Source organism: Molossus molossus, unplaced genomic scaffold (assembly GCF_014108415.1).
Source record: "Molossus molossus isolate mMolMol1 unplaced genomic scaffold, mMolMol1.p scaffold_m16_p_1, whole genome shotgun sequence".
In the NCBI taxonomy this organism is placed as follows: Eukaryota; Metazoa; Chordata; class Mammalia; order Chiroptera; family Molossidae; genus Molossus; species Molossus molossus.
The window spans coordinates 247,970,496-247,995,563 of record NW_023425344.1 but is presented as its reverse complement, the minus strand read 5'-3'; the positions used below and the strand labels follow the sequence as shown (position 1 = coordinate 247,995,563).

Genomic DNA, 25,068 nt, shown 5'->3' with positions numbered 1-25,068 from the left:
GACCTCTTAGGTCCCCTCCAATGCTGAGATTCTTACAACCTATGGCAACCAAGCAGGGGTGCGCTTTGACACTTCGGTGAGTTGGGACTGGGGAAAGTATTAAACGTGACACAGAAATGAAGTGGCAACATTTTGTTCTTCGCGCTCCCGCTCCTTCCCCTCCTTCACCCAGGTTCTCCAGTCCCTACTCTTTGACCAGCAAGGTGTGATAGAAAGAGCTGATGTTTAGATTTCATAGAAATCCAGGTTGGTTCCTCAAAAGTGTTAAACTCAGAGTTACAAGATGCCCCAGCAATTCCACTCCTAGGTAGCCACCCAAGACAAATGAAAACACCTGTCCCCGCAAAGATCTATACACGAATGTTCTCAGCAGAATTAATCATGATGGTCAAAAAGTGGAAACACCCTGAATGTCCATCAACTGGTGAAGGATACTGAAAATGTGGTCTATCCGTACAACGAAATATCATTTGGCCCGAGAAGGAATGAAGTACTCACATAGGCTACAACTTGGATGAACCTCCATGAAAGAAGCCAGACACAAAAGGCCAATTATTACATGGTTCCATTTGTATTAAACATCCAGAATCGAAATCAGAGGCAGAAAGCAGATCTGTGGTTATCAGGGTCTCAAGTGAAGGGGGAAGGAGAGTGAGTGCCATACGAGGTACTGGGGTTTCTATTTGGGGTGATAAAAAATGTTCTAAAATTTGGGAGTGGTGATGCTTGCATAATGCTGTGACTATACTAAAAGCCACTTAATTGTATACTTTAAAGGGGTGAAATTTTATGGTACATGAATATCTCAATAAAGCTGATATTAAAACAAAAACAGATCAGCCTGGCTGGTGTGGCTTGGTGGTTGAGCGTCGACCCATGCACCAGGAAGTTGCAGGTTCGATTCCCGGTCAGGACACATGCCCAGGTTGTGGGCCTGACCCCCATTGGGGGCGTGCAGGAAGCGGCCCATCGATGTTCTCTCTCATCGATGTTTCTATCTCTTTCTCCCTCTCCCTTCCTCTGTCTCTAAAAACCAATAAAGAGAAAGAAATTTTTTTTAAAAAGCATGAATCTTTAGTCCTGGCCGGTTTGGCTTAGCGGTTAGAGTGTCAGCCCGTGGACCAGAGAATCCTGGGTTCGGTTCCCACTAAGGGCACATACCTTTGTTGCACTTTGTCCCCGCCCCCAGTTGGGGTCGTGTGGAAGGCAACCAACCGATGTGTCTCTCTCACATTGATGCTTCTCTCCCTCTCCCTCTCCCTCTCCCTCTCTCCCACCCTATCTGAAGATAAATGGGAAAATATATCCTTGGGTAAGAATTAAAAAAAAAAAAATACAAATTAAGTAGGAGAGGCAGCAAGAAAAAGAACCCAGGGCAAAGATAGAGATTTCATTCATTAGAACACAATTTTCTCTTCCTCCCTTCTCATGTATATACTATTTTCTATCATTACTATGTTAAGTGTGACAGTCATCCAAATAATAAATACTTTCTGAAGCTAACACATAACTATGACTTGTTAGTTCCTGTCACTATCAAAAGCATAGAGCTGTACTCAACATATGAAAATTCATGAGTTCACACAGTACGCTGTGTAGTCTTGCCATTGTAATGTAAATTTCTAATTTAAGAGAAAAAAAAATGTTTCAACAGACGTAGTTCATAAAATACCCAAATGTTTAATTTAGTTCTTGGTGAAATGGTGTTTCTGTGACCCACTGTTTTAACTGAATCACCCTAGTAATTAACTGGATTGTATTTATTTACATTTTCACTTAATGGAAGCCTCTTGAAATGAATAATTTCACATTGAAACATGTGTTGCTTGAGACATCATCAGTGAGTGTTCACTTCTGCCCCACAGACTACTCTTGCTTTGAACTGTATTCATAAGGTAACCAAAAAATAATAAGTAACAGAGCAAAGAACGTTTTGAGAAAAGTAACTCAACAGTCATGATTCACTCAGTTGTGTTTAGAAGTGATCTTATTGTTTGCTTCTAGTTACTTTAGAGTGATTTTCCTTTAAACTGTTACATACGATATGTAAGAGTTACTTTTTACTTTCTTTTAGACATCATTAGCAGTAAAATGCCTTACCAATATCTCTAAACAAGCAATTAACAAGAGTGGACAGAAAATTTAAAAAATCATGAATAGATGTTTAAATCAACTTTATGGCTGAACTGCTGTTTAGCAACAATATGAGCAGACCTCAATAGGTGTTCAATGCCCTGGCCAGTTTGGCTCAGCGGTCAGAGTGTCGGCCTGCGGTCCCGAGAGACCTGGGTTTGGTTCCCACTAAAGGCATGTACCTTGGTTGCAGTTTGGGTTTGTCCCCCGGACCTGGTTGGGTCATGCGGGTGGCAGCCATTCGATGTGCCCCTTTCACATCAATGTTTCTCTCTCTCTTCCTCTCTTTCCCTTCCACTCTATCTGAACAAAAAAATGGAAAAATGTCCTCAGGTGAGGATAAAAAATAAATAAATAAATAAGTGCTCAAATAAAAACATCCAACCTAAATCAAACTCTCAACATGACCACATATTAATTTTTAAAAGCCTCTATGCCTAGAAATTATTTAATATAATTTTTCAACCACATGCCTTGCACAACACAGGGAAAATTCTACCAAAAACACATAGGAGTGGGTACTACCGTTTACACTAAAAAAGTAGTAATTCAAATATGATTGATTACAAGTCAATTAAGGAAAGTATTCAAAATTTAATTGAGGAATCTATTCAACCTACTGGAGAACAAAACCGTTCCCATGACTACACTGTAAGGGATTCCAGCGGCCAGCACAGTACCAAATACCTCTGTCCAAATACCTCTGTCCAAATACCTCTGTCTGCCTTACCACCTTCTGAGCATTCAGAAACACAGGGCTTCTGCTATGGGAAACTGGTGTTAAATTTGGAAAGAGTCAAAACTTTCATTCCACTGAAGAGGGCATTACTAACTTGGGAAGGCCCACATATGATTATATGAAAATTATAAGCCAAAATTATCAGAATATACCCTCTTCCATGAAAAAGTGATAAATTTCATCGGACATTAAAATATCATTATAGAGGATGAACCAACACACTCACTAATCTTTATTGCTACAGCTAATACCTCCTATGTGCAAACAGGTGTTGAATAGCTAGAAAAGTTTCCCTAAATCACAGTTACAATTGCAAAATAAATCGCTTGAGTTGTCAAAGCATCTAGAATTCCAAATTGCTCCAACTTCACTATAGGCAAATTCTAAAAAATACGCATTATTTCTCCTTTACATACTTTTGGGGCTCTCTGTAAAGCAATAAATCCAACATATAAAAAATTGTGTTGTTAATTTTTGTGCATGAATTATCACACATCATGTTCTGATAAAATATGCAGTGTTGTGGAAATCTTTTTCAACCTTGCTAGTGAGACTAAAATTTTTCAGGCATGTAAGATTTTATATTTTTAAAAGATGCCATATTGGTAGCTATTAATATTTCCTTCCTGTTAAAGGGATTTAAAATTATTATTATTTTAAAATCTATCACCCTGTAAGCAAAATAAGGGGAAACACTTTTAAGACAGGTCCGCTCTGCCTGTCCATTTAGATGCCATTAAACTGGGATGATTTCATCCAAGTGGAACTGAATGGATTCTGAGGGTCCACCCGTGACAAATACTGCGTGCATCCTCGTCGGAGTGTTTTGTTATTAGGTGATTTGTTTGCCGAGTTCTCCACCCAGACCTTCCAAGCAGATGCGAGTTTGGAAGCAGAACGCAACACGTCCCCCGAGCCCCCGGGCGGCCGGGCCTCCCCGCGCGCCGCGGGGCCGGTGCGCGCGTGCGGGAGGCGCCGGGACCAGCCGGCCCCGCGCGCAGTGGCCGGAGCCGGGCGGCGGCGGCGGCCGGGCGGGGGCGCGGCGAGCGCGGCCCGGGCCCGCGGCCCAGCACAATGCGCCCCGGCGGCGGGAACCGCGCGCCCCTCCGCCGCAACTTTGCGCGGCCTCCCCGGCCGCCCGGCCTCGCCCCTCGGCCCGGCCCCCGCCGCGGCCCCCGCCCTCCCGGCCGCCGCCGCTCACCGTTGCAGAACTGGAGCAGCGAGGACGTGTCGTACAGGCTGCTGTAGCTCGAGAAGCCGTCCTCCATGCTGAGGCCGCCGGGCAGCGCCCGCTCCCCCGGCCCGGCCGCGCCGCCGCCGCTCACCCCCACACTGAGCCGCCCGAGCCGCGGCCGGCGCTGGCGCTGGGGCCGGCCCTGCTGTGGCGGCCGCTGCCGGTTACCACGGCAACCCCGGGCCCGCCGCCGCCGCGCAAGCCAGAGCCGGCTCTGCCCGCCAGGGGGCGCCCGCGGCAGGGACGTGGCGGGGCGGGGCCGAGGCGGGCGGGGCCGGGGGCGGGGTCAGGGCGGGGTGGGACCGGCCCTGTCCCCAGAGGCAGGGTACGCGGCCCCGCGGGCAGGCTGCGGGGTCTCTGCGGCCAGCCCGCCTCCTCCCGGAGTGCGAGGCTTGCGGGGCGCCGGAGCGCGGGAGGGGGCGGGGAACGCTACCGCGGACTCGACTCCCTCCCGGCCGGGCAACCCCTCCTGCGGACGCCAAAGCCCGCGCTCCCCGGAGGCTCTGTCTCCGGGCCCGCCGGCAGCGCCAGGACCAAACATGGACAACTTGCGAGCCCAATTCAGCTGCCTTTGCACCTCAGAGCAGCTCCGCTTTTGGCCACGTCCTGCGAGGCGGGTCCCGCTGTCCCCGCGGTCCTCCTCGCAGCAGGGCCCGCCTCCAGAGAGAATGAGCGCCGGGCCCCTAGCTCCCCTTGAACCTTCTCCCACCAGCGGGAAAAGATGCGGCTTCCCACTTCGAAAAGCGGAAAGTCTGGGCATTTACCGGAGTTAAAACAGCTGCTCCGTTCGCGCCCTCGCTGGTCAACCCCCGGGGTGCAGATCTGTTACATTGCACACTAGTTAACTTGTTACAGGACCCGAGGAAATCAGGGTTTACTCCATCCCAGAAGGAGAGACACAAACCCGCGGGTTTGTCACTTTCCCCGTCCACGCGTACACAGGCTAGGTGGACGATGTGCGTGTCACTGCCCACGGCCTGCGGTAACGGTGCTGGCAACAAGGAAGCCAGAGAGAGTCCGCGGATTGGATAACCTTCTGGCTGCCCGGCACAATCTGAGTGGTGTCCAGTTGCGGCTATTAATTCGTGTAGGTCGAACACATTTGGGTGAAATGAAGACCCAGTGAAAAGTTACTCCTGGGAAAACCTGTGCGCCTCCCTGGGGTTCCGAGATGGAGGGAGGCCTGTGCTCCACCAGCAGAAGGCAGGGTCAGACTTGGGACTCTGTCACTGCGTGTGGCATATTTGGCTCACGGTTGACCACACCTGGCGTTAGATGCTGAAGGCAGAGGTAGTGGTGGAAGCCCTCCTTCCTGTTATTGGGGAGACCAAGCACAGAAGGCAAGGGGATCGGTAAGGAGAAGGGTACACGTGGGAGGCGGAAGGGCTATAGGTGCCCTTGGTTTGACTGTGACCTGGTGTTTGAAGGACAGTGGGAAGGACAATGTTAGTGATTGTGGAGGAAGGAGCAGGGCCTGCTGACAGGCCAACGAGCTGATCTGATGCGACTGGACAGCTGGGAAATAAGCAGACAGTGGGAAGTAAGAGTGGACAGAGAGAACAGAGTCAGGTAGGAGACCCCACAAGAGATGGAGGGAGGCAGGAGGTTTGCACGCAGGTCGATGGCTGATCAGAGCACATTAGGGAGACGAGTCTGTGCAGACTGGACTGCAGCGCCAGGGCTTGGAGCTGGAGCTGGAGCAGCTCAGCGTGTCTGCATGGTTCCAGAAATGGGGCACTGAGGCCCGACAGTCAGTAAGAGACTGAGGGATGGGCCAGAGGACCATTCAGCTGGAGAGTCAGGCCGAGAGGGGACAGCAACTTTCCATTAGAAGTGCCCTGTGGCTACTAGAGGTGCTAGACCAGCTTGCCAGTGAAAGAATTGGGATTTGGGAGCTGTTGACAAAGAGGTGGCAAATGAACTGCCTACTGGGGAGGACTGAAGGTAGAAGGAGCCTTGGAAAGGGAGGGAAGAAGGAGACTCCGAGACACAGTCAGAGGAGCCTGAAAGTCAGCCTAGGGTGTTACCCGCTAAGCTAAGAGCACAGAAAGCTGCAAAGAGGTGGGCCTTGTCACAGACACTTAAGGAACGAGGCCAAACTCAGAGGTCAGGGGTACCAGAGGGTCATATGAGCAACCCTCCCCCCTACCAAGTACTGATGGAACCTCTGCATCTTGAAGGTAAGAGACGTGCTATGGAGAAGGGGCTTTTGAAAGGTGAAACTGAACACAGGTACTCATTTGAGCTTTGCCCTTCTCTGTCTTTTCATTCCCCATCTCCCCCCACCCCCTTTCTAATCCAATCTTTACACTCTACTCCACTTCGTGGTTTTATGCATCAGGATACATTGCATGATTAATATAAAAAGGTGAACTATGACATCTTGAACTTGGAAAGGAAATAACCATGAATAAATGATTAAAAGATGACTCTCTTTAAGAATGTTAGTATTGTTGATTTATAATGTTGAAAGTATATTTGGTGACCCCCAACCAAAAAAAATGGCAAGGAAATAAAGAAAATTCAGAATGGGGCAGGAGAAAAATTCAGCTGGGGATTTTCTTGGGAGATTTTATTTACTTCCACTAGAGCAAAATGACAAATAACAATGAAGAACTCAGTCCACTTGCTTTGAGACAATAAAAATCGTTATTACACTCTTCACCTAAAGTATTGAACAATTGTGTTTTCCCCACAATAGTAAGAGTGTACTATAAAAAAAAAACACCATAAAATTTAGTATAATTACAAGAATATGCATGTGTAGTCAATCAGGTATAATCTACATTTTAAAAAAAAAGATCTCTGGAGAAAGTTCAAGAAAAATCTCTGGAAACTTAATTAATAACGTGAGATTTTGCGCCCAAACATTTCAACAGACTGTTATTCCACGTCATTTTGAGATAATTTATGGCCAGAGCCCAAAGAATGTTGTCATTGTCGTAAGTGGTGCGCGCGCCCTGGGACAATGGGACCGGGCTCGGGCACTGCCTGCACCCCCGGGCAGCCTGTGGGAAAGAGAAAGGAGCGCGGGCGTCCTGCAGCCTGCGTTCATCAGGGGTGACCCAGAAACACGATCATCCATTGTTTCACTCAACATTCCTCCAAAAATAGTTGCACCATGTGCTCGGGGCTGGGACACACTCACCGCAGGTGGCTGTGAAGTCGGTTTGAGTCGCATCAGCGCTTTAAAAAATGAAATAGGAAATTCCACTCTGGGTACATCCCAAAGGGATTGAAAGCAGGGTCTGGAAGATGTCTTTGTGCGCCCATGTTCAGAGCAGCACTATTCGTGATAACCAAAATGTGGGGACAACCCAGTGTCCATGCATGGATGAATGGGTAAGCAAAATGCGCTCCATCCATACGATGGGATACTGCTATTTAATCTTTTTTTTTATCCTCACCTGAGGACATTTTTGCATTTATCTTCAGATAGAGCTGGAGGGAAAGAGGAAGGTAGAGAGAGAAAGAAACATCGACGTGAGAGAGACACATCAAGTGGTTGCCACCCACACGACCCCAACCAGGGCCGGGGACAAACTGCAACTGAGGTACGTGCCCTTGGCGGGAACCGAACCCGGACTCTCTGGTCCGTGGGCGGACGCTCTAACCGCTGAGCCAAACCAGCCAGGGCCTACTATTCAATTTAAGAAGGAAAGAAATGGACATATTCTACAACCTGGATGGGCCTTACGGACATTGTGCTGAATGAAACAAGCCAGTCACAAAATGACAAATTGTGTCTGATTCTACTTCTGTGAGGTCCCTCAAGGAGTCAAATTCATTGAGACAGAAAGGCAGCTGCCAGGGGCTGGGGGAGGGACAGTCAATGGGGACAGAGTTTTTGGGGGGATGTTGAAAAATTCTGGAGAGACATGGAGGTAGGGAACAGATCGCAAACCACGGAGGGAGGGTGGGGATGGGGGTAGGAGAAAAAAAGAAAAAGTTCTTGAGATGGCGGCACAACGGTGTAAATGGACCTGCTGCTGAACCGTCCACTGGAAAGTGGTTACAATGGCAGGTGTTCTGCGATCTACACTTCACCACAAGGAAAAGGAGAAGTGTAGTGGGAGATGTCAGCGTGCACAGGACACCGTGATAACGCGGATTTTGCTTGAAGCGCTGTGACGCAAAGTGCTTTTCTCCCTGTAGGCCACAAGGTCTAGGAAACGTTCAGACACACGATAGTCATACAAACGTGTCGTCACCAAATGTGGTGAGTGCTACGAAACAGGTGATTGGGAGTTTCTGGGTCACGCTGAGCAGCAGAGGAGGACCGAGCGGCAGGGGACAGAAAGCCTGGAAACCACAGGCAAAGCTGGCCCATCGGAGGGACCCTAGAGATTATGGGGCCATAGAGGGCGCAACCTGTGCACACGGGGCTCTGACTTTACTCTGACGGCAAAAGGGAGACGCCCTCCAGTGAATTATGTCGTATGTTGAAGCGCCAACCCTGCGTACTTCAGAATGTGATGTGGAGGTGGGGTTTTCACACAGGTGATCTAGTTAGAAGGAGGTCATCACAGTGGGCCCTAATCCAATGTGGCTAGTGTCCATATGCGAAGAGGGATTTGGGACACAGACACACACAGCGAAGACCCTGAGAGAGCCAGGGAGAAGATGGCCATCCACAGGCCAAAGAGGCTCAGAAGGAACCATCCCTGTCCCCACCTTGATTGTGGATGTCCAGCCTCCAGAACTGTGGGACAATGCGTTTCTGTGGTTGACGGCTCCCAGCTTGTGGTCCTCTGTGACAGCCGTTCTGGCAAACTGATACAGGGGCTGGTTATGTCACAGATTCAGGACAAACCCACTACTGATAGTAAAGATAACATACACTGGCTCATGACAAGATTGTTACTCTGTAAAATGAGAGGTGATCACAGACCCTTCGCATCAATAGAGAGCATTCAATTCTGTGGTTTCCAACCCGCCAGCCCAGCCAGCTGTACTTTGCGGCAACATCCCTGACAAATGGTCACTCAGGTCAGTGCAAAGTTGACAAGCTTGAATTGTTAAAAGGACTGTTGGTTATTTTTATTCCAAATCGCCCTTCCCAAAGCATCCTTTCCGGATCTTCCTTTTGTCTGGTCCATTTAATCTTCCTCTGTCCTGGTGGAGGCTTTTGTCTGTTCGGAAACGTTAGGGTGACAGCCTGTGTCCTGGTTTCCACAGCCCTGTGTGGTTACTCCCGGGTGAACTTGCCCAAAGAGGGCTTAATGAGGTCATTGTGTTCTGTTGCCTACCCCATGAAGTGCAAACATCTTGGCTGAGACTTCAAGTCTGTGTTCCTGCCGCAAATGCTGTCTTTGGCATCTGACATGTTCCTGCCACACCATGCTACCGGCAACTCCTCCTCGAGACGCTCAGACATGCCACACACTTGGATGCCCTGGACCTCAGCCCGCACCCCGGTCCCAAGCGCCTGCTTTCCCTGCCGCGAGCACAGAAGCTGCCTGTCGTCTGCATGCACCTGGCGGCCTCTGCGGTCAGAGCAGTGCTATCTGCTCCGCGCTCAGACCTGCTGCTGCTTCACTGGATCCCTGACGCCAGCCTCGCGCCAGTCCACCTGACCTCGTAGGAACTGGGGTGTGTGTGCGTGTGTGTCTCCCAGGAGATTAGATGCTTCTAATGCCCATCATGCTTGACACAATATTGAAAGTGGTTGATACTGAGTAAATGATGAGTGAATGAATGAATGAATGAATGAATGAAGGCGCAAACTCTCTAGACAAACCAGTTGCCCGTTCCACACAGCAGGCTTTCAAATGCCTAGTGAGCTCCCATCTTCTCCAAGTCAAGTTGTCCATTTTCTTCCTATCCATCAGGTGACGGTTGCAGACCCCCTCACCTACATAGATGCCCGCCCCGCTCAACGGGGCTCTTTTCTACTGAATCCTAGTACCCAGAACCAAATACAATAACCTCAGAGGATGGACCTGGGTGGCATTTCCCTAAAATAACTTGGATATTATGTGTCTTTTGATGCAACTGACGTTTTATTGATTTTTCTGAGCAGCCAGGATACATACTATTGTTTCCTCTTAAACTTCCTGTCAATTATAAACAGATCAGTCTCTGCAAATGAACTGCCATTGGGTCTTCTCCATCCTGTACTGAGCTAATTGATTTTTTTTTTTTAAATCTAAAGACAAGATTTATCTTTATCCCTGTTAAATGTCATTTTGTTGGTTTCAATCCATCCTTTTAGCCAATCAAAATCTTTGACACTCTTAAATCTGGCGTCTGACACATCAGCCTTTGACAGCAGCCGATGTGCCATAGCAAACCCTATAATGTCTTCCTCCTGTCATAATTCACAAACACATTAGCAGTGCAGGAGGGGCGGGGCTCTACGCACCACCTTGGGGACACCTCACCAGCCACAACGCCATTGATCTGTGTGTCAATACTCTGAATATGTTTGTCCGACGATATGAAATTGGCCCAATTGTTCGCTCGCCCAGCCCATTTTTCTCTTTATCACCCACAGGGTTTTGCGAGGGGGCTTTACCAGTGCTCTGTAAATGCCGAGGAAAGACAGAACATTGCCTTGGCTCTTGCTAACCAGCTTCCCCTCCAAGTCATACATACACACCAGCTCGTCAAAGATCTGCTAACATTTTTGCTCAGAACCAATGTTAACATCAACTGTATCATCTGTATTTTCCAGAACTCAACTTTTTCTGCATTTTGGAAAATTAGGACCTTTCCCCCTTCCCAGTTTTCTGTGACTCCCATCTGGCAGCTCTGAGGTGTTTGCGGAGGCCTGGAGAACGGATGCAGGTAACTAAGCCGGCCCCAGCATCTCTCCGGCTCGGGCTCTTGACAGTTTCTCGAAGGTGCCATTTCTTCCACTCTTTGCGGTTTTTTTTTTTTTTTTTTTTTTTTTTTTTTTTTTTATCCTCATCCGAGGACATTTTTTCCATTTTTTGTACAGACAGAGTGGGAGGGAGAGAGAGGAAGAGAGAGAGAGGGAAACATCGATGTGAAAGGGACACATCGAGTGGCTGCCACCCGCACGACCAACCAGGGCCGGGGACAAACTGCAACCGAGGTACATGCCCTTAGCGGGAACCGAACCGGGGTCTCTCCGGACCACAGGCGGACGCTCTAACCGCTGAGCCAAACCGGCCAGGGCTCTTTGCGGTTTTTGAAGTATTCTCCTTCTGGGGGAGAAAGACACCTGCGGAGTAAGCTCCTAATATGCAGACGGGTGTCCAGAGTCCTTCACAGGCCGGTTCCTCGGCCCCGGTCAACCCACGCTGCTTTTCATTCCCCAAACCCCACGACGGCCTGCCCCTGGGCCCTTGCTTGTGTGATTCCCCCACCGAAATGCCTTTGGCTCTGTCCGTCCGTGGGCTCCGCTCAGAGCTGCCTCCCCTGTCCTGCCATGTCCCCGCTCCCTCGGGTTGCTCATGGCCAGCCAACCTTCTGTCTGTGCTAACCAACCTGCCTTTGAAGCTCAGTAGAAACTGGACGGTTGGCACTGTGGGGCCTGGGGGGCGGGGCTGTGCTCTTCGCCGTGTGCTCCCTCACCCTCCCACAGCAGCCAACGTGGAGTCCGCAGGCTCTCCCTGGCCCCACCCCCGGCTGGGTGCCCCGCGCTCAGGTGTGGAGGCAGACGTGCAATCGTCTCACAAAGGTGGGGCATCCGTCCCGAGGCCCCTCCCTGCCCACCTGGGCGCCACCCGCCCTGGCTCCGGACGAGGAACACTGTGATGACATGTTCTCATCGGGCTCTCCCACGCCATCCACGCCTGTGGGAGTGGGGACTTCAGAGTCTTCCACGAGCAGTCTGTTAACAATCCACGTGGATATCGAACTCCTTGTTATCTGAGACACCCGTGGCTTTCCCCTCAGGAGGTTATTCACTCAAAAGTATTCTTTTTTTTCTTAATCCTCACCCAAGGATATTTTCCCATTTATCTTCAGACAGAGAGGGGGAGTGGGAGGGGGAGAGAGAGAAACATTGATGTGAGAGAGATACATCACTTGGTCGCCTCCCACACAAGACCGGAATCGAACCTGTGACTCTTTGGTCCACGGGCCGAAGCTCTAACCGCTGAGCCAAACTGGCCAGGGCGAAAGTATTCCTAATAATTCCCATTCATCAAAAAAAACCTGAAATATTTTGAAGTGTCTGAAGTGAAAAATGAAAAGTAACATTCAGGTGGTTTTCTCTTTTACAAATGTTATTCCAAAACAAATTAAAATGTCGTTCCATTTAGGAAACTCAATGTGTTAATTATCTCTAACTCATCCAGTAACGCAGGTACCCCAGTAGACTGCAAACGAAATTCCTGTCCCAGGTTCTCCACTGAATGATGTCACATTCAGGGATTTTTGTTCATTTGCTTCAGCGCGTTGCCTGTGAGTTTTTCCGGCCACTCTTGGCTTACCACCCAGTCACCACAGAGTAAACAAGCTAATAGTAAGTCCACTACTCACCCCGGGCTGGGCTGCCGGTATATGCTGGCGTCCTGGGTGATCGTTGGCCAACCCCTTTGACTGAAGTATTCTGGTTTGGATGACAAATCATATGGTCGTGCTAACTAATATGGAAAGACCTAGAATCTGTTCATATTGAACATCAAAAAGTTATTGAGATTCATACAGGAGCATTTAAAACGCCACCCTGAGCCCCCTCACAGCATCAGAGCGGTAAGGAGGAGAGAGAAGTCGCTGGAGACCTGAATATGCATCAGGAGAGCCGAGGAGAAGGCCTGCTTCTGAGGTTTGCCCATGACGGGGTGGCAGGAGGCACCCGGCGAACCTCAGACGCATCCAGAGACATAAGACTTATTTGTAATTCACAAAGTGTCCCGCAACCCTGGCTCAAACTCTGGCCTGTGGAGACGTCAAACAGATGCCAGTTCACTCGCTGTCTGAGGCAAAGATGGAGGGTCTTCTGATCAGAGGTCACTTTTCTAGGGAACGTGACAGAATCTTGGGAAAACACCTGGAGGTTCGGAAAGTCGGGAATCAGAGACATCCTCATGTTGACAAGTCTTTTGTGTGAACTCGGAGCTTCCAGATGGTTGCTGAGGGCTCCTCTCTAAAATCTGAATCAAGAGCCAAGAATCTCTAAACATTTGGGGACATAGAAAAAGAAAAACGGGGGGTGGGAGGGATATGAGTTAACAGAGAACAGAAAGAAGGAAAACTATCACTGATGTCCTCAAAGGTCGACATTATTGCAGCCATGAAATAAGGACAAGATGCTAAAATTAGGTGACAAAAAAGAAGTTTTTGGAAATTAAAACTGTAACAGTAGAAATAAAATCTCCACAGAAGACTCTAAAATAGAGTTAAGGAAATCCCCCCCAGAAAAATAGATTCAAAAGACAGAGCAATATGGAATATAAGAGAACAAAATTCAGTAATCATATTGGGAAGTTCAATGTCTGAATAATAGGAGTTCCAGAAAGCAAAAGGGATGTGAACGGAGGGAGACACACCATCAAGTCAATAATCCAAGAAAAGTTCCCAGAACAAGGGGACATGACTTTCTGGATTGAAAAGGCCTACTTAGTGCTTGGCACAATGCTAAAAGAAAGGAAAACAGAAACATTTCTATCCCTGCGACATTTTAGAACACTGGAGATAAAAACATTCACAAAGCTTCCAAAGAGAAACAACAGGTCTAAGACAAAGGATTAAGAATGATAATGGTGCCAGGCCTGTGTGGCTCAGTGGTTGAGTGCTGACCCATGCTCCAAAAGGTTGACTTCCAGTCAGAGTTGTGGGCCAAATCCCCAGTGTGGAGCATGCAAGAGGCAGCCAGTTGATGTTCTCGCTCATCGATGTTTCTGTCTCTCTCTCCCTCTCCCTTCCTCTCTCTCTAAAATCAATAAAGAAAAAAAAAAAAAAAGAATGAGAAAGGCATTGAATTTCTAAATAGCAATGAGAGGAGCTAGAAGACAATAAGAAATGCAGAAAGCAAATTTTTGAGGGAAATTTACTTTCAACCGATAACATCACAGGCCCAAACAAACCAACAAACAAGTGTATGAGTAAACTAAAGATATTTTCAGTCATGCAGGGTCTCAAAAACGTCGCTCTCGTGTGCATCCTTTCTCAGGCAGCTACTGCAGGATGTGCTCCACCAAAACAAAGGAGCTGCCAAGAAAGAAAAACACATGGGGTCCAGGAAATGAGGACTCGGACCCTGGAGAGATCCCAAGACCCCAGTTGTGCAATAAACAGTAACAATTGTGCACCTAGGCAGCCAGATTGCAGCCTGAGGGCAGAGGCTATGGACAAGCGCCACTTAGGAGATGAACTCAATCTCCTCTTGAGAGGAGATTTACACATTAGCCAGAGTGTTTGGGGATGATTAAGTGATAGATACAACGAAAACAGAGGACAGTTACTTGCTCCAGAAAACAACAACTTGTAAAAGAAAGGAAATTCAGTCGTATCCTACCTAGGCTTACCCATGAATGGTGTTTTATGGTCATAACAAGGTAAACGTAACAATCAAATGAAACATTACGACCTAGCTGTATTGGAGAGAGGAGAGAAGTATGTACATGTGTGGGCGTGTAGTGAGTGACATGAAAGACAACTGGGAAATCAGGAAGTATGGCATGCCCATGTTATTCCAAGAAAGATAAAGGAGTGCCCACAAAATGAATAAAACATTTGGAAGTGGCGACTGCTCCGGGGAAGTGGGAATGTGGGATTGGCACAGGAAAGGAGGGAAAGTTACTAGCTTTTTTGGTGTGAAGCCTTGTCGAACCATTCGATTTTTTAAAGTAATACATTTAAATCAAACTGAAAATCGTATGTGCATTTTAATCTAACTTCTTGAGCTTCAATTTGTGTTCTTTAGTTGGTTCATTCATTCATACGTTCATTCGTTCGTTCATTCCTGCATTCATTCTACAGACCTTTGCTGTGAGCCCGCTTCTAAAGGTCAAGTCCTCTGTCAGGGGAAGACGGAGCCTCAGTTCCTGCCCCTAAGGGTCCTTTCCTTCCAATACAAAACAAACGTCAAGGCAGTTAAGGATGATTTTTGTGCCTTTTTACTTTGTTTTGCCTAGGAGATGAATTTCCTGAAGAACTTTACATTGTACATTTGTAAGTCCATCAAAGTCTTGGGACAACGCGTGGCTGAAGCTTGGGATTTAAAGTTGGGGTCTTAGGATAAATCTCTCAGGGGGAAAAATGTCCCCAGAATGTGTCAATGTGTACACTCACATTTTTATAAAGTGGGCGCTTGGGTGAGACGTCAATGTGGCAGCAGGAAGGGCGGTCTGAGCACAAACCTGTGGGCCACACACCGCCATGTAGGGAGAAGGGAATTCATTTATGACCAGTAGTACTAATGACAACAAATTAGAATTCATGCATACACCATACACTGAGATGTGGTCTTTAATTACATTATTATGTGCATTCTTAATGATGTCATGTCACGATTAAAAACCACCCATAGCCAATAAATGGGGTGGTAAAATGTTAGCGACACATGACTGGAATTCTGGGCCCAGGGATTCCACAGGCCTGGACATTTGCAACAGATAGAAGGGCCTCCTTTTAGGGGCACCCTCAGGGGCACCCGGAAGAGCCTCTCGCTACATTGAATGTAGGAACAGCTGTGTTACCTGCTAGGGTTTTATTTTTGCCTGTAAGATATTTTCCGGCACCACGGGAGAGCAGCAGGAAAATATTCCTAAAAGATATTCATAGTTTGGAGGAACCATGTGTTTGAGTTGGAAGAGGATATACATTAACTGTACCATGAAAATACGCTGTGAAAATGCTCTTTTTCCCCCCATGTTACCTTTTGTGCCATGGTTATTTATACGATCCTGGGTGAATCTACAAGATGTTTTATTCAAAGTCCTTGCTGCTGTCTCCACATTGCTATGGAGTGGGACAGAGAAGAGGCTTATCAGTTATCCCCGTGTATTAGGCATGACTTTCAAATTGGAACAAAAATGTAAATACATCCCACCTACTCTGGTTCATCTCAAATGCCATTTCCTCAGATGCCACCTTCTCTGGGGACCCACTGCTCCCTCCCTGCCAGATGGCCCGCCCCTTCCTCTGTCCAGGTGAACTTGAGTCCTCGGAGACCCTGTTGTACTCCTAGTGGGCTCTGTGGCCCCTGACAACCAGACGGGCCCCTCCGGTGCTCCGTGATTAGAAGGCAGGTCTGACTGGGAGACACGCCTTCTCGTAGCTCCTCAGGAAGGCTGTGCGGCTCTGCCTGCGCCCGCAAGCTGCGGCGAATTGTGTCACAGTATTAAAATGTAAAGAGCTCGGCGGTGTGAAGAGAGGAGCAACTGCTTGCTTTCTTTTTGGATTTTGCGACCAGAAAAGCTCCTTATGATCACTGGACGAGTTTCCATTTTAAGCTAATTAGTAAATTGCATGTTTGGCTCTTTAACTAGATTAAATTTAGCTCATCTTTTCCCTTAAAGTCAAGCTGTCAGTGAGATTTGCAATTAAAATTTTTTACTCTCAACTTTCTTTCCCCATTCAGGGGATGCTGGCAGTGTACCCCCTCTTCCAGCCCTTCCTCCCTGCAGCTTCTTCCCCACCCAGGGTGCCCCGTGGACACACGGCAAGAGGACCCCTTACCCCAGGCTTGCCGGTCACCCCTGAGCATGGCCGATAGCCCGGACCGCCACCACAAGCAGGCAGGGCACGGACCCAGGGCTGCAAATCAGCCTTCACTCCCGTGGCTGAGCACCTATTAGTATGCACCCGGGCCCCCGGCAGCTGTTAAAAATTCGCAAAAACCTAATAGCCAGGGCTGGGGCAGGGCTTGCAGGCCCCCTGGGTAGGAGCCAGGAACCCTTCTCTTGCTGGAGATGGGGAGTTCTGGGGGGTCCCAGAGGAGGAGAAAATGGTGCCCTCGAGGGAGGATTGGGGGTGGGGTAACATTACAGACATACCGAGCACTACAAAAATATTTGAATCTTTCAACAGCCATCATTGCCAAGCCTGGGTGTACCAGCTGACTCTCGGCCCTCCCAGGCCACAAAGATGCCTACAAACATCACGGTGAGGGGCCTAGACCTGTGTTAGTGCATAGGATACCAGGCCACCCCTGAAAGGCTGTCTCTGGGGACCAGAGTCATTCTGAGAGACAGGCAAAGTACCCCCCAGCCCCCCGCTTTAGAATCTACCTTCTCACCTCCAAACCCCTTGTTCTTTGCTTGGAACTTGACTTCACCCCTCCTACCTGCCTCCCCTTGAGCCCTACAAAGGGGTCTTCCTGCCACCCCCCCAGTGCAGGCCAGAGGTCCCCTGTGGCCCAGAACCCCAGCCCCGAAGCGGGATGGCCTTGGGGTGGGGGGAGAGATGCTCACCTAGTGTTTGGGGCAGAAGAAAGGCACCAGGCCAGGACCTGCCGGGCCTCCTGAAAGAGGTGGGGAGGCAGACACCGGCCTATGAGCAGAGTCCCTGCGTCTGACGTCTCTCGTGGTCGTTAAGCAAGACGGGCTGGTGATCGCCAAGAGAAAAGCAGGCCTCCATCATGCCGGCACTAATGGGCTCCAGCACTCCGGGAGCGGCGAGGGGGAGCCGCGCCCACCTCAGCTGGCTGCATCCCTTCCCGTCCACGCTCTGTTCTCTGCCCGAGACCCTGCGGGTCTGGTGGTGGCAAGTAGGGCAGAGGAGGCCGCGTCAGGGGACAAGCTGCAGTTAAGGTAATGAGCTCAGTGGCCTGGGGAGTCTCCCGAGCAGAGGGCATCGGGGGCAAGTGTCCACGGCTCTGCGGTCAGGGTGACTTGGGATTTCGGGGGAGAATTACCTGTGGAAGAACCGGAAAACATTCTCTCTCCCAGATGTGTGGTCTTGGACAGCCGTCCACCCCTCTCTGGGCCCGACCCCCGAGGGAGGCACATGCTGGGCACCTCCCAGAGTCTTGCCAACCCTGGCCTCCTGAGGCCCAGCTCGATCAGAGGCTGCCAACACCTGTCCGAGGGATGGGGGGGAAAATGGGGGCTGCACTTGTCACGGCACAGAATGGATTTCATTCTAGGACTTTGCCGTATTCTGAGATTGTCCATCTGAAATTTTCGTGGCCTTCCTTTGTTGAAAGGGTGGCCAGAGTAGATGGTCAGTATTTTTTTTTTTTTTTTTATCCTCACCCAAGGATATTTTTCCATTTTTTGTACAGATAGAGAGGGAGGGAGAGAGAGAGAGAAACATCGAAGTGAAGGGACACATCGAGTGGCTGCCACCCGCACGACCAACCAGGGCCGGGGACAAACTGCAACCGAAGTACGTGCCCTTAAGCAGGAACCGAACCTGGGTCTCTCCAGGCCGCAGGCCGACGCTCTAACCGCTGAGCCAAACCGGCCAGGGCAGATGGTCAGTATTTTTAAATGTCCTTATTTAGCAAAATAAGAAGTTGGCAGCCTTATGTTGCTGCCCTAGGGGCTCAGGGACACGTAATAGTCTGTGCATGATGTTCAGCAGAGAGGCCTGGACCTTGAAGGACGCTCACTTGGGCTTGGGTCACTGTAGGCCCAAGAGGGGTGGTGTGGGGGAGGGGACACGGACATGCACTCTGTCTGTGGGGACAGCACTGTGACCGCCCTGCTCCCAGTCTGTTCAGGACCCAAGGCCCTCTAAACCTTGGGTGGGGGGCGGGCAGCTTTTGCATGTGTCTTTGCAGTGAGTTCACAGACAGAGCACCTGCTCCTTGTCTGCCAGCCAGTAGGGCACCAAGGGTCAAACTGTGGGCTTCGACCCACTCACGGCTCATGAGATCAGTTTAGCAGGAGACCGAGACCAGCATCTTAAAAAGGGAATGTTGCGGAGCAGAGTAGAAAACATCAGGGTATATCATACGTAGATAAGTAGCAGGGTACGTATGGATTCACAAACCTTTCATTTCAAATGTACATGTATTTATTTTTGTTTCAAATATATATATTCAAATGTATATATCCCCTGTGTATGGAGGAGTATGTTCTTCACAAACCAAGCTTCTAGTAGGCAACATCTACAAACTGTGAACAAAACAACAAAAGCAACATCCTGAGGGCCCTGGAGAATAAACAAAAGCAGGTGGGCTTTGGAGCAACATCAAAACCTGGAAGAATCTACTCGTGTGGGGCAGTTTCCCCATGTTCGTGGCTTTGCCCTGTGGGCAGCCACGTTTGTGGTGGGGGTTCAAAGTGGCTCCCTTCCAGTGGGAGGACTAATGTCCCTCTTGAAAGGAACCAGGAGGAGCCTTGGACAACCAGAGTAGCTGGAGAGTGGGGAGGAGCCTCATAAAGGAGAGAGCCAGGGAAGGAGAACCCCCAATTTTGTGTACATCACAAGTGTCACAGAGTTTGAAGTTTGAGTCTAACCAAGTGAGTTGCCCACTGATAAAAACATTAACACTCTTCAAAACGATATCGCAGAATCCAGTTTCCACAATAGAATATTCACAATGCCCAGCATACAACCCAAAATTATTCTACATGTGAAGGGCCAGGACAATGCAACCCACTCTCAAGAAAAAAGTCAATCAATGGATACCAACCCTAAGATGACCCAGATGTTGTCATTATTAGATAAGAACTTTAAAGCAGCTATTATAACAATACTCCATGAGGTAAAGGAAAACACTTCCAAATAAAGGAGAGAACATCTCAGTGGAGAAATATAAAAATGACTTAATCAGCAGCCTGATTCATAATAATCAAGAAGTAGAAACGATCCAAATGTCCATGAGTGAGCGCACAAAATATGCTGTATTCATACAACGAAATGTCATTCAGTCATAAAAACAATGAATACAGCCCGGCCAGCGTGGCTCAGTGGACTGAGTGTCGTCCCGTGGACTGAGAGGTCCCAGTTTGATTCCTGGTCAGGGCATGTGCCTGGGTTGTGGGTTTGATCCCCAGTTGGGGTTGTGCAGGAGGCAGTTGATCGATGTTTCTCTCTCACATCGATGTTTCTGTCTCTCTCTCTCCCTTCCTCTTTATCTTAAAAAAAAAAATCAATAAAAACATATTATAAAAAAAAAAAAAGAATGAAGTACTGACACATACTACAACATGAATGAACCTTGAAAACATTATGTTAAGTGGAAGAAGTCAGATACCAAACACCCCAGGTTGTAGGATTCCATTAATAGAAATTTCCAGAATAGGAAACTCCATAAAGACAAAAGGTAGATTGGTAGTTGCCAGGAGCCGGGAAGAAGGGGAAATGGGGAGTTATCACTAATGGGTTCTGGGTTTCTTTGGGGAGCAGTGAAAGGTTTCAGAATTATATAGTGGTGATTATTGCACAACTTGGCGAACATACCAAAAACCACTGAGTTATACACTTAAAAATAACAAATGAAAATTTTAGAACTGGAAACCACATTATCTTAAATGAAAAAAATTCACTGGGTGAACTCAGAATAAGAATAAAAATGACAGAGGGGAGAAAATCAGTAAACTTGAAAAGAGATGAATAAGAATTTTCTAATTTGAGAAAGAGAGAGAGAGAGAAAGGATAAAGTGAATTAACAGAGCCTTGAGGACATATAAAAAAACCCAACATCAGAAGCCTAAAAGTGCCAGAAGGGAGAAAAGAGAAAATGGGGTAGGAGAGGTATTTAAATAAATACTAGCTGAAGACTTCCTACATCTGGAGAAAAACATAAATTACTGTTCCAAGAAGCTCAGCAAAATCTGAATAAGATAAATGGAGAAAACTATGCCGTAGGCACAATCAAAGTCAAATTGCTGAAAACCAAAGATAAAGACAAAAATCTTGAAAACAGACAGAGAAAAAGCATACATTACATACAGGGGATCAATGGTTTGAATGATTGCGGACATCTTATCAGGGAAAGAGAACAATAATAAATGTACATGTGCCAAATAACAGAGCTCCGCCATACGCAGAGCAAAGATTGACAGCTTTAAGGGGGAGAAATAGACAATTCCATAATCGTACTCTTCTCTCAGCAAGTTACAGAACAGTTCAACAGCAACAACAAGAATCAGGAATGGCAGAGAGGATCCCAACACATCTTGACCTACTTGATATTTATACATATGGGTTATCATGTAAAATATATTGTTATTGGGATTCATTTCTAAAAAAAAAAAAAAGTTTTGAAAACGACTCTTCTAGGGCAAACACAGAGGACTGAACCCTAGACCCTGCAAGCTTCAGCACCTAGGGGGCAAGGCAGGTCATTATAATACCAGTGGAAATTGCTATAAGGAAGAGAAGGAATTACTTTTATTGAGTATCTATTATGTGTCAGGCCCCGTGCTCAACCCATCACACAGTTACATACTTCTTGTGACTTGGCCAGGTGGTATTATCATCCCTGTTTTTCAGAATGGGAAACTGAGGCTCACAGAGGTACGCGGACTAGGCTGGTGTCAGCTGGACTTTGAACCAGCTCTGACTCCTACCAGATGACCATGGAGGGCTGAGAGGGTAAGCCCTTCACTTGGGAGGAACGCGGGGACGAATGGTACAAAAAGGTTTAGGTGTTGCTGGAACTGGGTGGAGGAGGAGAGAAGAGAAATGGTTTGAGCAAACGTGAGGAAGAGGGACAGTGTGTGTGTGTCATCTATGGATGTCAGGTGGCAGGAAGTTGGAGGACACGGGGGGGACTGGTGGGAAATGTGGCAGGAGGGGTTCACGGGAGCTCGGTCAAGTCCAACTGAGCCCCCTTTGTGTTCCCAGGCAAAGGAGAGGGGGAGGCAGTAACAGAACGAAGAGGACTGGGGGGGGGTCATCTCCCCCTTCTTGGCTGGCTGGTCTGAGAGACGCCGCCTCAAAGCAATCTTCCCTGCATTTAAATGGAGTGTCCCCAATGTAATGTCCTGAGAAAGCCTGATCATGAAAGGCAGGTACATCCAGAGGACATCATGACACTTGTCCAGATGCTAAAGCACATATGCCCCGCCCTTGGTCCAGACTGATGTCCTAAAGGAAGGGGTTGGGTAGTGTGGAGACATGCAAACTATTAGCACCCCCGTCCACTAGATGTGAGACCCCAGAAGTGACATCACACTGACCACAATAACCAAGGAAGCTCGGACTGCCTGTGCTAAACGCATGGTCGGGGATAGAGAGGGACCTCCAGAAATGAGAGAGGTACTTGTGTCTCTGCCCACTGCCGGGGTTACTGAGGTCCGGGGCCAACGCTGAGCACTGAGTGTGCGGACATCCGAAGGGGCCGCCTTCTGCATGCTCCCGAGCCTTCACCTGCTGGGGCCAGAGCATGCTCTTTTGGATGGTGCTTTTCTTGGCATCTCAGGAATAAGTTCTTTTCACAGGAGGGCCTGCACCCGGGTCCAGGGTCCGCACGGGTGACGGGGGTGCCATGTGCAGAGCTGGCCTTGCTGTCTGCACACTGGCACACTCCTGCTCCCCATGTGCCCGGGGCTGCTGCAAACCCCTGCCTGACTGACCTGCCAGAGGGATGCTTAGTGCTGCTCCCTCTCTGCTTCCTAGACACGACGCAGGCAAATGCGGGTCTCCAGGAGCCAGCTGAGAAAGGAGGACCAGAAGGCTTCCCCTCGACGGCGGGGGGTCTGCAGTACTTGACTATCTTGACTCCACGTCCAAACCACCAACCAATGCCAGTTGGGGTCACCCTGGAGCCCAAAATTGCTGACAAAAAAGACGCAGCAGCATTGGGGACTTTTTAAGTTTCCCCCTTACACCAGCTGTCTCGTGCCTGTGCTCACTATCTGAGCACGGGTCCTCCGTGTACCCTCTCGTCAAGTGCTGTAGTGCACATGGTCATTCCTGGCCCAGGGCCTGTCCGCCTTCTCTGCACCTCTTCCCTTGTCCACACTGCAGCCACGAGGAATTGTGGGTTCCCTGAATCCCATCGAGCTGTTCTGTCTCTGTACCTTCGCTCACGTTCTTCCAGCCACTCCGAAGTCTCTTCCTTTGTGGCAGTTTGTCAACTCCAGGGTCCTTCACCCTCCTGCTCAGACATCACCCTCGGGGCTCAGACGGCTACTCCCCAGAACTCTCCTTCCCTCCTCTGTATCACCTCTGCCAACAGCCCATCCTTCGGAGAATATCACTTACCACGTGGATTGTAATTACCGCATCTTCAACCCTAAGACACGCTTCTTTGCTTTCGAAGGTTTCTGAGACAGGCTGACTCCTGCAGTCAATGCCCACCTTTTGTGTAAGGGTGCTTCTCCCTGCCCCCACCCCCGGGAAAAGCTGCTGGGATATCAAAGGCAGGTCTTGCAATCAGGTGACTGAGCCCCTCCCTTGGGTTATCTATGTGACCCCCCAGCCTGGTACAGACTGGACCCGGAAAGCATTTCCTGGATTCAAATTTGAATTCAATTCCAGTGTTTCTTGAGGCCTGTTCTGAGTGAAGGCATGCGCTCAGCAAAGTGAAGGGCTCAGGATAAATACAAAGTGAAGTTCTTGCCCCTCAGGAGGTCACAGGTGTGTGTGTGTGAGGGACTGGGAGACTGCAAGGAGAGCAACCAACACAGTTTGAGACAAGGCCACCTGCGTGGGCGCCTGCTCCTGGACCAAGGGGTTTTGCAATCTTTTCCTGTTTTTGTTTCTTTTTTTTTGAGAGGCAGATAAGGTTTTACAATGTGTAAATGTCTTGCATTTCCTCAATCAGTTCCACCGAGAACCCCAATTCTCACTTTTCGGAGAAAGAAATTGAGGCTAGGAGTAGTCTTGCCCATGGCCAACAGGTAGAAAGTACCAGAGCTGGGCCAGCTCCCTGAGCCCTGCACTCTCTCCATTGGAGTCAACTCCGCTTAGTGGAACCTAACTCTTCCCTTTAAAATGTGAACACAGGCCGGCCAGTGTGGCTCAGTGGTTGAGCGTCGACCCACGCACCAAGAGGTCGCCGGTTCGATTCCTGGTCAGGGCACATGCCCAGGTTGTGGGCCCGATCCCTAGTGGGGGGCGTGCAGGAGGCAGCCCATCGATGTTCTCTCTCAGCGGTGTTTCTATCTCTCTCTCCCTCTTCCTCCCCCTCTCTCTAAAATCAATAAAAGAAAAAAAAAACATTTTTAATGTGAACACACAGCCCACTCTCCAGCAGAAGTCTAATCTTTGTTCTGTGAAATAAGAAGAAACCCTGAAGTTTCTCACTATGCCTTCTTCTCACACAGTCTCCATGGCGATGGGAAAATATTATGCAGCGAAGGAATTATGGGAATATGAATCAGCAGAACCAGCAAAAGGACCTTTGGAAAACTGTGACTCCCAGAGGACTTGCCACATTTTCAAAGTATACGCTCCGAGATGACGGATTGCACTTTGCGTCCTGTAGAAACCCCGCGGCCAGCCCTTGCTCCATTAGCGACGGGCCGCTGTCTCCGTGCCAACACGCCTCTTCTCTCCTGGAGGAAAGCTTGGGCCATTCGTAAGCAAGGCTGCTGCTTGGCAACACGGGGTTGTTGGATATCTGCTGGCTCCCCTCGATTTCAAACATTTTTCCTTGCCAAGTGGAACAAATGACCGGTGTCAATGCTGGTGGATGCGCAACGTTGTCCAATAGAGTTTCATCGGTGAAGAGTTCAAACCGGTTTCTAGGTCTAGAAGGATGGCGCTCTTCATCCAACGCTCAATGATGTGAGACTGTACTGACTGGACTATCCCGTTATTGGTGAGCTTCTCTAAAATTGATAATCTATGTGTGATTAAAAAAAAAAAAAACTGATTGAGTTCCTCAAAAAAACAGCAACATGGAATTACCATGTGACCTGGCAATTCCACTGTGGCCAAACCCTGCAAACAATTGAAAGCAAGGGCTCCAACAGATCTTTGTACGCCCATGTCCATAGCAACCTTATTTACAACCGCTGAAAGGTGGAAACAAACCCGGTGTCCATGGACAGAGGAATACATAAACAACATGTGGTCCGTCCGTGCAACGGAATACTATTCAGACTTCAGAAGGAAGGAAACTCTGACACATGCGACACCATGGCTACATCTTGAGGACATTAGGCTAAGTGAAATTAGCCGGTCACAAGGGACAGAT

General features: G+C 48.7%; 1 protein-coding gene across 2 annotated transcripts in view; it reads right to left on the bottom strand.

Annotated features, from left to right (window-relative positions):
- EML1 (EMAP like 1) overlaps positions 1-25,068 on the bottom strand; it is a 173,094-nt gene that overhangs the window by 127,578 nt on the left and 20,448 nt on the right. Inside the window, exon 1 of one of the 2 annotated variants that reach the window (XM_036279852.1) lies at positions 4,074-4,206. The exons of the other annotated variant lie outside the window; for it this stretch is intronic. Coding sequence (XP_036135745.1) covers positions 4,074-4,140 — 67 coding nt within the window. The 5' untranslated portion in view covers positions 4,141-4,206. Of the gene's footprint in view, positions 1-4,073; positions 4,207-25,068 lie in introns of those variants that run through there. 2 annotated transcript variants of the gene reach the window in all.